Below are 17470 nucleotides of genomic sequence, written 5' to 3' on the forward strand. Positions count from 1 at the left end.
TTTCACTTCCTGCAGTAGGTGGGATGATGGATTCCAGCAGGGTATTTCTGACCACAAAGCCAACGCCATGTTCCCTGGTTTCCTTTGGTGGTTTTCCCTGCCAGAAAAATGAGAAATTTATCTCCTTGACAGATCCGGAATCCGGCAGCCTCGTCTCTTGAAGGGCAATGATGTCCATCTGCAGTCTGCTCAGCTCCATGTCGATGACAGCTGTTTTGCGTGCATCGTCTATTCCTTGCAGGTCATCAGAGAAGCCAAGTGTCATTGTCCTTACGTTCCAGGTGCCCAGCTTTAGGGCAGGAGTTTTCTGTTTTCTGTTGCATGGTGCAGAGTTGTTGATCTGCTTGTCGGTTTTCACCCTAAACCCCACACACCCCGTGAGGTTAATGGACCGTGGCGAGGCAACACCTTACTGGCTGGGGACTGCCCAGCTTAAGGCGGGCGGTAGCTGCCCAATGAGATGCAATGATCTCTCCCACCGTCGGAAGCAGCCCCTGGCATCGTGCTCTACGCCAATCAAGTGAACACTTATAACCAGTAAATGGCTGCTTCCTATGTTGTGCCAACGCCGTATGGTGAAGTTGGAGTGTCCTCTCCAGTGCATGAAGCCTGGGTAAAGAAGGTATGGAGGATAGGCTGTTACCCATGCAGCAAATCTCCCCTCTCCACATTGCTGGAATGGTCCAATGGAAAGGCAGAAGCCAATATGGTTGGTTCCAACAGCATCGCAGGAGTTGCCAGAGTGTGACTGTGTACAGCCGCGAACTGCCTCAGGGTCTCCAGCTTCAGATTTTGCCTCTAGGTTGACTCCTGGAGCCTTTTTCACTACTGGACATAGCCACAAGGCAGTGGAGGTCAGAGTTTCCTTCTCTTAGATGAGCTGCCTTCCCAGGCTGACGAGTCCCATCTACCCCGTGGCTGTTTGGTCACCTCTTATGACAAGTACAGCCAAGCTGAGGACCTGTTCTTATCCCCAGCCCCCAGGGGATGATGCAGGAGTGGAGGGGCAGAAAGGGAGATTGTGGGGGATGGAGGACTGCAGGGGGAGAAAGGGGGGTTGTGGGTAAATGGAGGACTGCAGGGGGAGAGAGATAACCTTCAGAGATAACCTACTTCTAAAAACAGGAAGTTGCATATATCCATCACAGCTTGTAACCTGTGATGGATTCCCAAGCTTTTTACCATGGGGACCCACTTTTTAAAATGACACTCTACTAGGATCCACTTAACTTTATGAAATGAAAGTTTCACACTACAAGCTGCTTGTGCCTGCTTTTATGCTTTTTACTAGGGGAACAACTGCTTTTTAGAGCATTTGTTGAACTCCATATTCATTGGAGTTATTATTAGTAGTAGTTATTATCATTAGTAAAACAATGTATGATAAAATGGGCACAAAATATAGGCCATAATATCATAATAGATCAATGGGAACAGATCTGGAAGCATAATATAAAACTTATTAAATATAAATATCTAACTTATTAGAGCAACACATTTTTTTTTTAAAGTATATTTTTAGATGTTATAGAGGAGTGATTTTCAACCTTTTTCATCTCACGGCACACTGACAAGGCACTAAAATGGTCAAGGCACACCACCAGGTTTTTGACAATTGATAAGGCACACCATGCTGCCAGTGGGGGCTCACATCTCCTATTGGCTCTATTAATAAATGACCCTGCCCCAAATTCCTGTGGCACACCTGAGGACCACAGTGTGCCATGGGACAGTGGTTGAAAATGGTTGTTATAGATAAAGAAAAAGATGTGCATTTAGTTATTAAGATTTTAATTGTAGCGAGGATTTTATATGTTAGATATTGGAAGGATTGTAAAATGCCAGTGAATTAATAGAGAAAATAATGAACATGGCGGAAATGGACAGGTTTTTAGAAAATTTGGATCAACAATGAAAATCGACACCAAATTGAGCAATGGAAATTATTTTATGCTTGGCTGAAAATGAAGTTTTAGAAATATATGATGGGGCATTTAGATGATTTTATTACATATATACTATGATATGATATAATAGATGAATAATGAATGAAAAATGATATTAAGAGGTAAATTTAGAAGAGGAAACTGATTAGGTAATGATTTATTAGTTTTAGTGACATATGATAATGATATATGATTTCCTGCACCCCCTTTTTTGTGTAGTGAAGTCTGTTATGTTTTTTGTGTTATGTGTGTTTGTTATTTGTTTTTGGAAAATAAAAAAAATTTAAAAAAACAAACAACATTCAGTCTAATCTAGTGCCTTTGTTGTGTAAACAGACACTCTTTGCCAGAAACTAGCTGGCTACACAGGCCACTGAAGAATGATTGCCTCTTCTTTGCATTAAAAGACACTCTGTGTAAACAGACACTCTGCTGTAGGCTATGGGAGTCCTGACTGCCTCATTAAGACCTTCTTTGTTGTGCTTTGATCACTGTCACATATGCGGACCGTCATTAAGTGGAAGGCTGTTAAGTGATGCACACCTGTACAAGTTTCATGGGAGATTTTAATGCAACATCCTAGGAAACAATAGTGGCCAGCTTAGGGGCACTCATTCCGCGCTGTCTGGTGACTTCATCCATCCATCTAATATATAGCTTGCCAGTCTAGCGCATGGAACATTTTACATATCAACTGTTTTGACATGATGCTTCATAAAGGTCCTTGAAGAAGGAACATATACTGAAACCAAGCTAGTTGCAAACAAGAAGAATGCTCCATACAGATAAGTGTTCTCCATTTTCAGAGAAAGGAGGCAGAAGCTTGCAGATGTTATAAGAGCCTGGCCTATATTTTTTTTAAAACAGCAAATGCAGAAAGGTTATAAATCCTCTTATCTGAAAAGGGTGGACAAAGTAGCCGTACAGAGGGATTTCCTGAGGGAGCACCACAATTAAAACAGAAATATTCAGTAGTTGAAACTGAACATGTAGGGTCACTTGTTAAACATCACAGAGACTTCAATTACTGTAGACTGCAATGAGGAGTCATTCGGATGAGCGTATTATCCTTCCCCACCTCTTGCTGAACAGTGATCAAAGGGCAAAGATTCCAAATTGTGAAGCAATTTTTTCCAAGAGCAGCATCTGGATCTTTGGCACATTTCAAAGTCAGTTGTATGCTGCAGCTTTGGAATCAAATCCAGGTCTGCCACATGGCTAGGCTTTTGATGGCCAGGCCAAGCTACATCCCAGCTGCTCTCTGACTCATTCAGGAGCACTAACACTCTTGCACCACATTGGGAAAAGAGTTTTGCACTAGTGCCATGAAGGTCATTCTGCAGAAAAGGTTCTCTCAGGGAAGACAGAAATAAAAAAGAGGAACTTGTTGTCTTCTATTTCTTGTCTTTTAAAAAATCTGAAAAAAAACTGTTGAAAGGTGACCAATTAGCAGCAGTGACCTCATCCCTCAATTGCAGTTTGTTTGCCAAGTCTCAATCTGTGATGCAATAAAAATCACATCTAAGGAAGGGAGGACATTACAATAGCGTTTTTGTGAATGAAAGAGACAAAGAATCTACATGCCTGTAAAGACTGCAGCAGACGCACATGAGGGACGTGGGAGGAGACCATGTGGCCAAGCTCTTTCTGAACACTAGCTGCACTGCATTCATTATTTGTTAACAGTGCTTGACAAAGAAACAGCATTATTTTTTTTTCCAGGTCACAGCTATTTTACATAATAAGAATAGGAATAAACTTAACCATCTGACTCATGTTACTTTACCACTAATTATGGCATATATTTACATCCGTAAAATGGGAGAGATTTTTGGACATGATTTAATGCCCTTTTATTGTGGAGATTCCTTTATTTCCATTCTACATTTGAATTTCAAAAATGCTCTGGACTTCAAAGCATCTTTTTAAAAAGCTTACACTAATTACAATATGCTTTATTTTCCAGAACTGCTTGTTTGCATTGCAGATTCTTGAAAAGATAAGATATTCATTAAAATATACCAATTAATATCACTTTCACATCTTAGAGAGTTTTGTTCTCCACTTCATAGGGTGCTCAGACACATAAACAGGATATCATTATGAAACAATACTGCTATCATTTAACATTGTAACAGCACAATCCTAAGAATGTTTATTCAGAAGTAAGGCCCACTGTGTTCCATGGAACTTCCACCCACGTAAATGTGCACAGAATAGCAAGCTAAAAGTGACCCATCTCTTTTTAAACAAAAAGGGAGTTTATTATTTTTGCTGTTCTACTGAGCCAACACAGACAAAGTCTAATTAAGGGCGCAATCCAAACTGCGCCTTATGCCTTGGGAGGAAGCCGTGTCAGCGCATGAAAATGTGCCAACGCATGGAGGCTGGCAGAGGCCTCCATGGCAGCTTCCTCGCTGCCACTTGTGTTGGCGCGCCTGCACAGACACAAGCGGCAAAGGTAGGCGTGGAGGGCAGGGAGGAGGTGAGAGGGGGGCGTTTCTGGGCAGGGCGAGGGCGGGCGATGGACGGCCCTGGGGTGGGTGTGCGGGGAGCTGGGGACGGGGCTGGGACCCGACAGTTATGCCGGATCCCAACCCCTGTCCCCGGGGTGAATGGAGTGGCTTCAAGCCGCTCTGCTCTCCTCAGACTTGCGCCACCTCCAGAGGTGGCGTAGGTCCGAGGAGACCCTTTGGAGCAAGGAGATCTTCCCCTTGCCCCTGGCTGAGCTGCTGCAGCCAACAAACCTGCATTGGATGCAGTGCAGGTCTCCTGACTTGCCTGCTCCAGCGCAGGTTTGGTTTGCACCCTTGTTTATTTTAAATACCTTTGTTTTAATTTTTCTTCAGTGCACATATAGAGCTGGAAAGCTTGGGGCTTTGCAGAGCTTGACTCATGGTGCACAACCTTTGCTCCTACTTATGATGGCCACTATATACTTTTTTTAAAAAATGTATTTCCTAAGGCTTCACCAGTTTCACCCATCTTACAGAAATTAGCACCCTAAGGCACCATCAGATGCAACAAACTATGAAAGACATTCATCATAAAGAGATGGATTGTAGATGTATTGTAGATGGAGACAATTGTTTGGGTGTATTTATATATACACTCAACTGTGAACACCATACATGTAATGGGGAAGCAGAAGTACACTACCTGCCAAGCTTTTTCAACAAGTTTCCTCTAATGTCCAAATTACATCTAAACCATGTCTTTGTGTCTATGTCCAATCTTAACCATCAGGATTGGGATGGGTGACCAGAGATTGTATGCATCAAGTTTACATAATCGCGCTGGCTCACACTGGGCCAGCTCTGGTGCTGGACCGGTGGTAATGGTCACATTACCCTACCTCTGATTTCTCACTTGCATCCATACCTAGATTGTAAGCCCCTTGGAGCAGAGACACATCTCTTCAATACCATGTACTCTGATGGTGCTATACAAATAATACTTCTGAAAAGCAACCCATTTGAAATGCAACCCATATATGTTGTTCAGAACTCTGAAGGCTCTCTCTTTACAAGCACTGAAAAATGGAGGCATCTGAAGTGCTTGCTTTCCTAATCTTCTGCCTCTTCCACTTTCCAGCTACGAGAGGAATTATCTCTATGACCTAACAGAAGGAAAAAGTCCAAGCAATGGCTACGCTTTTCCTCATGAGTATGACTCTAGGGCAGTGATTTTCAACCTTTTTTGTCTCACGGCACACTGACAAGGTACTAAAATGATCAAGGCACACCATCAGTTTTTTGACAATTGACAAGGCACACCATGCTGTTGGTGTGGAGCTCATATCCCCATTGGCCCTATTAACAAATGACCCTCCCCCAAACTCTCGTGGCATACCTGCAGACCACTTGCGGCACACCAGTGTGCCATGGCACAGTGGTTGAAAATGGCTGCTCTCGGGAAAGAAAGGAGTGGGGGAGTACCTCACGCCTGTTCAGCATGTAGGGAGGGAATCTTCAGAATTCTATACAGGCGAAGTTGGGGTGCTTTTCATAAGTCAGTGGTGCTGTGCTGCCTGGCTCACTGATGTTATGGCAAATACATGGAAGGGACTGGATAAGTGGGGTCAAGGCAGGCACAATTGTGCTACCTCACCATGCATCCAAACTTACATAATTAGCTACTTATATGAACAGCTATTCCCTTTGTTACTATACCATGTCTATTTGTAGACGTGGTGATACTTTTTTGAGATGAAAATGCTGTTCTTGGGAAAATAACAAACAATTGCTCAGGCTCTTTCTTGATATTTGCTTATTCTTAAAATGCTTCATAAAACTTTTGCAAGACAGTTGAAACTGCATGAAATGTTAATTCTCTGCCAGCCCTTCCGATACTATGATAGCTTTCGGCAACTTTCTTTAAGTCGGGGGTATTTATTTATTCAATTAACAGCCCAATCCTAACTTATGCTGGAACAGGCAGGCCACTGGGTCTGCGCTTTTCCCCTTACCCTGGGGAGAGCGACTGCAGTCCCAGTGGGGCTACTTGAATCTGTTGTTGAGTGGCACACTTCTCTGACCAGAGAAGTTCCATTCAGGTGGAACTGTGGCTAACAACTGTTGATTGACTCTCCATTTGCAATTTGTCCAATCCCCTTTTAAAATCGTCTAAACTAGTTATCATCAGATCCTAAAGACAATGAATTTCACAAATTAATTGTGTGAAGTACTTTCTTCGGTCTGCCCTGAATCTATTTCACTGGATGACCCCAAGCATCCCAAGGAGGGGAGGAACGACACTTTCTCAACAACAGCCAAGCAATTTTTTGATATTTAGAAAATCTCCCCATGCACAGAATATTCTTAATATCATACTTACCCAAAATTTTACTAAGAAGAAGGCATTCTGAGGCCCTTTTCCAAACAGTTCCTTCAAGCCACCTTTCTTTTCAGGGAATTTATCATAAATTTGACGAATGTCCACCGATTCTAGCAATGGATCACTGTATGAATGGTTGGCATGTCCAATGTGCACAAAAAGGTGTTTGTTATACTATAATGTAAAGGAAAAACACACATTATACCAGGAAATTAATTTACTGATGCAAAGATAACAACTTTCATTCCTCATGACACATACGATGCAAGAATACCTTCAAGAAGCCAAATAAATGACTTTCATATGCAATCAGCTGCCTCACTTGAAGCAGTTAACAGCCCAATCCTCAGCCGCCCGGAGTGTGGGCTGCTGAGGCGCTGAAAAAAGCTGCTGCTGTATCCAACACGCAACTAACTGGGCAGCTGCCACCAGCTCCTCGGGAGAAAGGGACATTTGTCCCCTTCCCTCAGATAAGGAAAGTAGCTCCACAGTGGGGCTACTTGATTCTGCGGTAACCCTTGGGCTGGTGCAGAATCAAAGAGCTCCATGTCAGGCTGCACGGCCCGACACGGAGCTCAGGATCCAGTGGAGCTGAGTTCCACCAGTCCCGCCCTCCGCCCACCCCACTCCCTCCCCCTACCATGCCTCCTCCCCACCCTCCGCCTGTTTCTGCCCACCCTGGAATGCCACCTCCCCCCAAACCCTCACCTACGTCTCCACCGCTCAGTGGTTCAGGCAACCATTGGCTATTCCCTAGTGTTAGCCCAGCACCTGCTGGCACTGGTCTAGTGTCGGCGCTTGGCCAGTACTAAGCCCTGCAAATGTGCCTTACTTTGCAACAGTGCACACCAGTGATGAGTTGGCGCACACTGCATAGGATTGGGCCCTAAGAGATTATACCACTTCTGACAAGATGAGAGAACCAGTACTGAATATTCCCGCCTTACATAAAACCCCAATATACACAGAACCAGCACATCAAAACGGTTCTAGCCTAGACTCCTGCCAACATGGTAGTTTTTGAACACATAGCAAGATGTTTTTCACACAAGAGTCTTACAAAAGAGTCTTCCATTCACGGTCCGAACAGTGTACTCCAGCAACAGATATATCGCATTAACCTGCTGCTCACATTTTGCCTCAAAATTCATTTCAACCCATTCAGCTATTAAACAGCATTATCTACACGTGGAGGCTGGACCACAATTTTTGATATTCGTATGAGCAACTAACATGTTGTAAACACGGGAAAAACTCAGTGAAAGAAAAGAGCAACAAAGGGAAAGAAAAGGCCAGCTCAGTGTTTGTTTCCCTTGAATTTTTTTTTGGCCTAATGAACTGGCATTTTTTGGCAGTTCCTTACCATGAAACAAATTAAACTCAAACTACCAGTGCAATGCATACTGCATTAGGGGTGAAAACTGGAAGCTGCAAAAAAAAACAACAACTCAGTGTCATCCTGAGAGAAGCCAGCGTGCTGTTGCTGAGTACTTCTGTTATATTATGTAACTGTGTAAAGCTTAGTCATTGTTTTAGTCATTGTTAATGACTTTAAAACATAAGGAAAAGTGGATCAATCACTACAATTAGACAGCAGAACTGGGTTTTTTTGGAGGGGGGGGATCACACAGCTCATGCATATCTCCAGATAGGATAGCTACATTGCAGTCAATAAATTCTTAGGAGCAGATAATGCCCTCCTATTCCCTGCCTCTGAGTGTCAGGCCAGGATGATGCAGGATTGGTTATAGCATTAGACATGGAAGGCTCTAGGGCAGGGGTGCTCACACTTTTTTGGCTCTTTGAAAACCAGCAAGGCCCGGAGATCTACCAGAGTTTTTTTTTACAATGTTCGCGCCATCATAACATATAACATTTATGTGTACAATGTATGTTGGTGTACCCTGAGCTCCACTGAGTATAACAGGACTTACTCCTGAGTAGACATGCCTAGGATTAGGCTGTGAGGCTGCAATCCTAGCCACACTTACCTGGGAGTAAGCCCCATTGAGTACAATGCCGTTTCCTCCCAGAGGCACCTGAAGGGGGGGGTCGGCACTCCGCGATCTACTCATTTTGCCTCGCGATCTACCGGTAGATCGCGATCCACCTATTGATCACCCCTGCTCTAGGGTCAGCTGCCCACCCAGATCACTAGGTGGCCTTAAGGCAAGTCACTATCTAAGGCCTGCCTCAAGCATGATAATAAATGAGCTAAGTAGTATAAAGTCCCTGCCTCAAGCATGATAATAAATGAGCTAAGTAGTATAAAGTCCTTTTGTACAAGGTACTCTAAATGTGATTTATAAAAAATTAGATTAAGATTTTGAACTCAAAGAAATGAAACTTCCAGACAAATCTTTCAGTCTATTTAAGATATCTTTACTAACACATTTATTTACAGCTTCATATCACAGGGAATGCATCTCATGGACATGCAAGCATAAGAAAGAAATACAGAAAAAGAAATGGATCTCTATTCTGAATTAGATCAGAGTATAAATTATCTGCTGTAGGATGGAAGGGGCTACATTTTTAAGAGTGAAAACTTTCCCGCTATTTGTGAAAACAAGTAAAAGTGGAATAGAAAAGTGACAGGTTGCTGCAGAAGTGGCATGGGTCATGGGACTGTCTAACATCCCTGGATGGAGGCAAGGGAGTCTGTAAACTTTGCTATGGTATAAAATTAGTCCTAAATAACTCCTTCCCTCCCTTCCTGCCTCTCTAGCTCAGAGGCAGGCAAGGTAGAGGCAAAGTGACACTAAAGCACAGGGTAAGAAACAAGGCTACATAAGCTGTTATCTTTTTCTACTGCTGAAGAGGATGTGGGTAAGAATGTTTGTGATCATGCACTGAAGATGATAAACTGCAGTCTGTACAAGTGCAGCTGCTGAAGAAGAGAGTCAGAACAAGTTGGACAGTTTTTTATGAACTACGCAATTTCTAAGTTTGAATGACTGATTTGTAAATTATTGCTTCAAAACTGGTTATATCCAGAATTGATCTAGTGGCTTTATAGATATTTACTTGACTTGAGCTGTATTTCTTGACACCCACAAACCCCTCTCTTGCCCCTCCCCCCTGCATCCCGTTTGTCTCTCCACTGCTCCCTCTTCAAATTCCTGATACCCACAAACCCCTCTCTTGCCCCTCCCCCCTGCATCCCGTTTGTATGTTTGTCTAGATATGTTAAATACAGTTGATTAGAATGAATTTGTGTAAATTACTAGATGAATATTTTTGTGATTGTAGTACTGGCATCTTGCACTGAAGGTGCCTGGTGGGGCAGGGTTGCATAAGGTAATGTGTACTTGAATGCCAGCCTCTTGAATTCTCTTGCACATGTGCCAAAAATCCTAGTCCCATGGACCCAGTAAAAGAAACCTGGCCAGGAATATACCTACTAAGTATGTTTTAACTAGTTATTTATTTAAAACAGCCTAGTCTGATAAAATGTAGAGTTGCTCAATGAAAGCAGCATGTTAATTTGTGGTTGTCACCAACACTGCCATACTTCATTAGCTTCTTAAAGGCTTCTTATTTCCGAGTGAAGGTTAGTACTTCATCAGATCAACATTTAATTCATACAAATTATGAGCCAGTGGCACAGTTTTCTAATCAATTAGATAGATTTTCTTCAACACCTTCTTTCATAATAACCCAAACCACATTATCTCTGAATACAAGCGGAAAGGTTTTCTAGTCTTTGCTTACAGACCAGGACAGTAACAGCCAAAAAAAGGGGTGTTTCTACTTTGAAGAGTGAGAGCGCACTCCTGAGTGCTCTCTGGACTGGTGCAAGTCCTTTGCACCAGTCCAGTACTGTCACAAACATGCCATGAGGCATGTCTGCAATAACTTGTGAGCTAGCTGGTCCAGTGCAAGGATGTGCACTAGCCCCTATGGTGACAGTAAGAGGTGAATGCACATCGGCCTCTCTAGACAAGTGCAGGAGTTTTGGGGAAGACTGAATGGGGATGTCCTGGGGCGGGGGGAGGGTGGGCGGCAGGCACTCCAGTGAGCAGACCAACCCCAGGAGGCCGGCAGTACCAGGATCCAGTACTTACACTGGATTCTAACATCCCTTACACCAGACTGCTCAGATCTGCACCGCCAATTTCAGTGGCGTACATCTTAGTAGCCCCATTGGAGCAGCTGCCACGTGACACAGGGTAAGAGGAATTAATCCCCCTTACTCCAAGTTGTCTGGCAGCCAGCCCCAGTTCCACACTGGATATGGGGCAGACCAGCTGGCATGCCTATACCAGAGTGGGTTAAGATTGAACCGTAAAGCAAATAGGTCATAAAAATAAATGAATGAATGGAGGGGCTGAAAGTATGAATAAATACCTATAAGTCAAGTCTTTAAAAGGGCAGGACTGCATACCAATAAGTTACTCCAGAACTGCAATTATTATTGTATTATTCTGTAACTGTAATTATCACATAGCACCTGCACAGTTGTTGCGTTTACTATCTTACTGGAGGTGCCAAATGTAGAAGCAACAAGCTTGTTGCCTGCTTTAAAACTCACTTCTAAACTATATTCATTAAAGATTTCATACATGCACCAAATGGTATCTCCTCAGTAGCAATGTTCATGTTTAAGGTTGAAATAGCTATTGAGAGATCACTTATGTGGGAATAGCCAGAGGGATGTCAAGTGGGTGACTTGTCAAAATTTTCTATCTTTAGCTCATATACATTTTGGAGTAATATACTCTCCTGCCACCTGAGAATTGAATTGTTTATTTTTATCGCTTCTGAAAATTAGTTTGATTTCCAGTACCCATTAGAGGCAGATATTAATACTGTACAGTACTTTTGACTGTCATACAAAATACGCCATGAAAAAGTGGAACCAGTAAGAAAAACATTTAGACTTGTATATTCTTTGAAGCACTAAATTCTTCAGAGAGAATTTCACAGCTTCTTTGCTTAGGTTTGCTTTGTATGACTGTCAACTCTGGGGTGGGAGAAGGTTATGGAAATCCACTTCTAGTTTTTGAGGGCACTCATTAAGTCTTAGAATGTATCCATGCACCTCTTCTGCCTCTAATTGCAGCAGTGGATGCCAAGCAAGGGCATCCTTAGTATCGCTAAGGCTGCACCTAGATATTTTCTAAGGCTAACCCAAGTGAAAGGTCTCAGAAGCTTGCAGGTTAATACTGCAGCTAATATTGCATTCCATTAATGGTTTTGCTTCCTCCATGCTAGAATGCTGTTTTCTTTTCAAACATCATTTTCAGAATTTTGTTGGCTAGTTATTAAAAAAATAAAACTCAACTTTCAGACTTTTTCTTAATTTCAGCGTTCTGCGTATACTTGGATAAAATTCTGGGCTACCTTAACAATTTTGGGATTAAGCACTGCATCAAATTTCAGCTTTCTGGTTCATGTGGAATTATTTTAAATATTTGGGATACACTTCATGTCCCACTTTTGAGGGAGACACACATCCTGTAAATGGACAATTTTTTGATTTTTCTAGTCATCAGGGAACCTTGGACAATGTGTTTCTCCAGATCATGCAGAATGACTCTAAAAAGGTTTTTGGCCGCAATCCTAAACCCTTATGTCAGTGCTTTCCAGCACTGGCATAGTGGTGCCAATGGGACATGTGCTGCATCCTGCAGTTGGGTGTCACTCATGAAGGCCTCCTCAAAGTAACGGAACATTTGTTCACGTTCCTCAGAGCTGCATTGCCCTTATGTCAGTGCTGGAAAGCACTGACATAAGGGCGTGGATTGTGCCCTTCGTAACACAATTTATCCTAAGCATGTATATCGTACTTTAAAATGCATTTTTGTTGTTGTTGTTTTAATGGTCTGTCCTGGGCTATTTAGGATGATGAAGGTACTGTGTCCAGTTCTGGGTACCACAGAAGGATGCAGCCAAACTGGAGCAGATTCAGCAAAGGTCAGTGAAGGTCCAACAAATCCTATGAGTCAAGGCTGAGGGAACTTGTTATGTTTAGCCTGAGGAAGAAAATGTTAAGGGGGAAAATACCTTCAAATACCTGAAGGGCTGTCAAATGGAAGAGGGCAAAAAAATTGTTTTTTGCTGTCCCAGAGATTAGGACTAGATCTAATAGACCTAAGATGGAGAAGGGAAGATTTCACATGAATATCAGGAAAAATTCCTTCATGGGTATTGTGGCTTGACAATGGATTAGAAAAGTGGTGGGCTCTCGAACACTAAATGCTCTAGAGAGCATTACCCTGTATAAAGCAGGGGGCTATTAAGGCTTTGAAGGCTTCCTCCAACTCTACGGCCCCAATCCTCTCCTTTCCCTCCGTCGCCACTGCAGCTGTGCCTCAAGAGCACATGCTGCATCCTGTGAGGAGAGGCAGTGCCAGAGGTCTCCTAAGGCAAGGCTGGCCTTAGGGCAATTCGACCAGTTTGTCCAAACTGGAGGGGCCCCACAATGGGGTAGCAAATGGAGTGCCCACAGCTGCAGCTAGCACCTCACTCTGTAGCTGAAGCTCTGGCATGGAATCTTCTGTGCCAAGGCATCGCTGGGAGAGCGTGGCGAGCAATGCATTGCTGGCCAACCCTGGGTCTGATTGGCTTGAAATTGCCCCTCCCCCAGAAGCAGTTGGCAATGACACCACAGCCAGGTGCCTCACTGCTATTGTTCATCCTGGTGAGTAAGGGGCCCCACGGGGGGGGGGGCTGCAAATATGTTTTGCATTGGGCCCTGCAGCTCCTAAGGCTGACCCTGATCTGGGGGTAAGCCTCAGGTGCTGGAATGGACCTGGTTGGACCTGTGCCAGTGACTTCGCTGGTGCAAGTCCAAGTGAACCCAGAAAGGTGGATCAAGGCGTGGAAGGAGAATAGGATATTGGTGGTTCTGCTGCCACCAACACCACACCCATCCAGCCCTCATTCTGCCCCCCATTCCACATTGCCTCCTCCCTGCTCCTTCCCCTCCAAATCTCCCCCCTGCCCTAGCCTAAAGGCATCAGGGGATGTGGAGGATCATTGGTGGGCTGTCGCTACTCACTCAGGGTGGCCCAGCTTCATGATATGGCATGTCACCTTTTGCAAAAACTGTGACTTTATGCAACCAGATTAGTAAAATGGAGTTCCATCCATGGAAATAGTGTTCCAGCAACATAAGGCCCTCTTAGGATTGGGCTGCATGATTCTAAGGTTGTAGAAAAGAAAGACTGAATGTGCAAAACTGTGGTGTTAAGAGATTCCAAGCTTTGGGAATCACAGACCTCCTGAATTACTGAATGAGTTTTGTTTTTGTTTTTTCTTTGAAGCTGATTTTCAGTTATTATAACTCTAAGAGTATATTTGCATATGAGAATTTAGGTCACACATCACTCCTTAACATTCCTTCGGCTGTTATGTGTCTTTCTTCCAACATATGGAAGTTAGATATAAATTATGTTATGAAAAATAAAGGATAGATTACAGAAGACAGTGAGCTTTTCAAATGTGAAACAAAGTTAAAGGCAGCTGTGAAGCTACTACAGTTGTTTGCAGAGCTTGCCAAAAGTATCAGATGCAACAACAGCAGTGAAAATTCCAATGTGTTTCAGAGGGACAGATGGTATGGCATCATCTGACAATATTCTTAGGACATAAATGTTTATTTTGAAATTGCAAGTGTGATCATTTTCTCCGTATGTTACTGTAATTCCTACACTTAACAAAATGATTACTAATCTGTTTAGTCACAGCATGTTTCTAACGGATGACAATGAAAATACAGGCCCTAAATGAGTGGGCTTTGAAAGAATTCATATTGATTTGGAGGCTATTGTATGCACTCTTATGAAGTCAGCCACACACTTAAAAAGATGGCATCTTAGTCATGTTGAAAGAGAGACAGCATGTGAGCTAGACTTGTATAACAGTGGGTGAGGGTATAAATGTTGCCCTACACAACTACAAGGAGTCTGTTGCCTAGTTTAAGGACTTGTGGGTTGCTCTCTCCTACTGTATTTAGGCTTCTCTTTGGGTTCTTTTTCTGCTTTGTTTTTTTTTTCTTGCTTTGTAACAATGGCTGCAGTTCTGTGTCCCAGCACTTAACAAAAATCTGCTTGGTGCGTGTGGGGCTGCTTTAATCCCTCAGCTCTGCTTACAACTTAGTCCCCATGGAAAACTAGAATGTGCAAATAAGAGGAAGCAAGGAAGGAGGTGGGAAGCAGTAGCCTGCTCACTCCCCTTCTCCCATTGAATGCTAATCAGTAATAGTGACAGATTCTGTGAGTTACATCCTCCCAACAAAAAAGCGGTCTTTATTAAGTCTCCCTGCCCATCCTACTTGCTAGAAGTCTCACTTTCTGGACTCTGTGCAACTTCTCTTGAGGTTGTCATTGACCCAGGCCCTCCTTGCATCATCTGGCAGACAAAGCATTCACACATGGACTGCTGCATGCCCCAGCGAGACATGTGGCAGGCCTTGGGTTGCTGTGCTGCTGACTAATGCGCTGCTATATGCTCAACATAGTACATGTATCTGCTTGCTGTCCTGAGAGTAAAGCAGGATTCAGTACATATACCTCTTACAATTGCATTCCCAATCCCCAAACAGCTTAAGTGCTTGAAAAGGCCAAAAATAGCTTCCATTTTATCATCATCTTTCCAGCCTACATGCTCCAGATTTAAATTTATTTCCAAGGAGAAATTTTTCTCCATCACAACTTATAATGTTTTTTTCCATTTGATATCTAGACCTTTAACAAAAACGCTATAGCCATTGTTTAAAGAGGTTAAAATGTTGCACTCGGGACCATGCAACAAAGAGGTGACAATGTACAAATGTTTACATACTACTAGCCTATACAACCTCAAGATAGCTGTCTGAGCTCTCTGAATACGAAACTCTCTCATATGTGAAGAATGCAGTAAAGCCATGAAAAATGGCTCTTGTCAAATAATACCAGGAGAAAAAATTATAATCCATTTAGGAATTCAAAGGAACCAAGACAAATAGCTGGTGTCAGGGGATGCTAATGTACAAGCTGTGGCAAAACAAAGACAAATCGCCTGCATTTGTTTTACTTGCTAACATATAATTAAGCATATAATTATGTTTTTATTTAAAACAACCATCCCAGTCAAAGGTCAATAAGGGGGGTGAAAACTCACGAACAGTACAAGTGGTTTCTTATAGCTTTTTTTTTTTTCTCAAATGAGTGTGGGGAAAAATGTGTTTCAAAATATAAACATTTTTGAGCAACGAAAATAATTGAAATATACTAAAATGATTTGATAAACAAAACAATATCCTATTTTTAATTGCAACATAGAAAGTTAACCAACCTCATTGTTTCCTAACCTTATGTCAAAATGTTCCATATGATAAATACGTCATAAGGATGTTATTCCAAGTGAGTTCTGAGGAGCACTATTAATCCTTGAATTAGCACTAGAGTCCTGAAAGTGGTGGTTTAAGGAACATTCACAGGAATAGGACCTGGTTCTTCTAAACTCATGTAGAAGAGCTTGAGTGCCTCCTGCAACCAACTGCCTCATTGGGATAAGTGCAAGGTAAGCGAGTTAAGCAGCTGTGTGAGTTCAGCAGGAGGGTGAGGGACCTAGGGCCCCAGATACTGCTCTTCACTTCCTTTAGGAGTGGGGCAGCAAATACCAACTAAACAAAGATATGCAGTTAGACAGCCAGCAGAGGGGTGGGGGCTATCTAGTGTTTTGCACTGAGTGTCACATGCATGACTATATGCCTCTGGGGCATAAGTGCGCCCTTGGTGCAAGGAGCTCCAAGACACAGGGAACGAGTTTGCTCACTTGAAGGCCTTGGCTGTGGACCTAGAGAAGCAGACAGAGAGGGACCATGGGGAGACTTCTGGGGATGTGTAGGCGTCATCCCACCCTCAGGCGGGCGGCTCCTCAGCTGCCGGGGTAGGAAGTCTCAGGGTTGGAGGATGTCTTTCTGCAGAGGAGGGAAACGATCCCCCTGGGGGGACCCCTTCTTCAGAGGATGGGCCTGTATCCAGTCTCACCAAGTATATGACTAAGGATACCGGCAGGAGAGGGGTCAGGGGCTTCTTGTAGTGGGTGATTTGATTGTCAAGAATATAAAGAGGGGGGTCTGTGATGAATGCGAGGACTGCATGGTGATTTGTCTGCCTGGTGCAAATGTTGCGGACATGATGTCTTGTCTAAACAGGCTGGTAGAGAGAGCTAGGGAGGATGTTGTGATGTCGGCACCAACGACGTGGGGAAATGTAGCTGAGAGGTCCTGGAGGTCAAATTTAGGCTGTTAGGTAGGAAGCTTAAAGCCAGGACCCCAAAGGTAGCAGTCTCGGAAATGCTATCTGTTCCACGTACAGGGCCAGCTAGACAGGCGAAGCTCAGGGGTCTCAAAGCATGGATGAGACGGTGGTGTCAGGAGAAGAGGTTTAGATTCATTAGGCACTGGGGAACATTTTGGGACAAGCAGGGCCTGTACAAGAGGGACAGGCTTCACTTGAACCAAAATGGAACTAGACTGCTGGTGCGTAACATCAAGAATGTGGCCGAGCAACTTTTAAACTGACTCCTGAGGGCAAGCCAACAGGAGCCGAGCAGCATGCAGTTTGGGACTCTTCATTCCTAGGGGATGAGGATGGGGAGGTTAGAGAACAACAAGAAAACGACAGAGTAGGAATTAGGCGTGGAAGCACGATGGGGCATGACAACCAATCCAGCAAAATGGGAGGCTGTGGGGA

At 43.5% G+C, this 17470-nt stretch overlaps 1 protein-coding gene across 3 annotated transcripts in view; it reads right to left on the bottom strand.

The window, feature by feature from the left end:
• The window catches only part of TEAD1 (TEA domain transcription factor 1), a 244272-nt gene that overhangs the window by 22259 nt on the left and 204543 nt on the right, over positions 1-17470 (bottom strand). For 2 of the 3 annotated variants that reach the window (XM_066639085.1, XM_066639100.1), the window contains one exon: positions 6783-6956. The exons of the other annotated variant lie outside the window; for it this stretch is intronic. In XM_066639085.1, coding sequence (XP_066495182.1) covers positions 6783-6956 — 174 coding nt within the window. The remainder of the gene's footprint in view (positions 1-6782; positions 6957-17470) is intronic. 3 annotated transcript variants of the gene reach the window in all.

Source organism: Tiliqua scincoides, chromosome 1, assembly GCF_035046505.1.
Source record: "Tiliqua scincoides isolate rTilSci1 chromosome 1, rTilSci1.hap2, whole genome shotgun sequence".
Lineage (NCBI taxonomy): Eukaryota > Metazoa > Chordata > Lepidosauria > Squamata > Scincidae > Tiliqua > Tiliqua scincoides.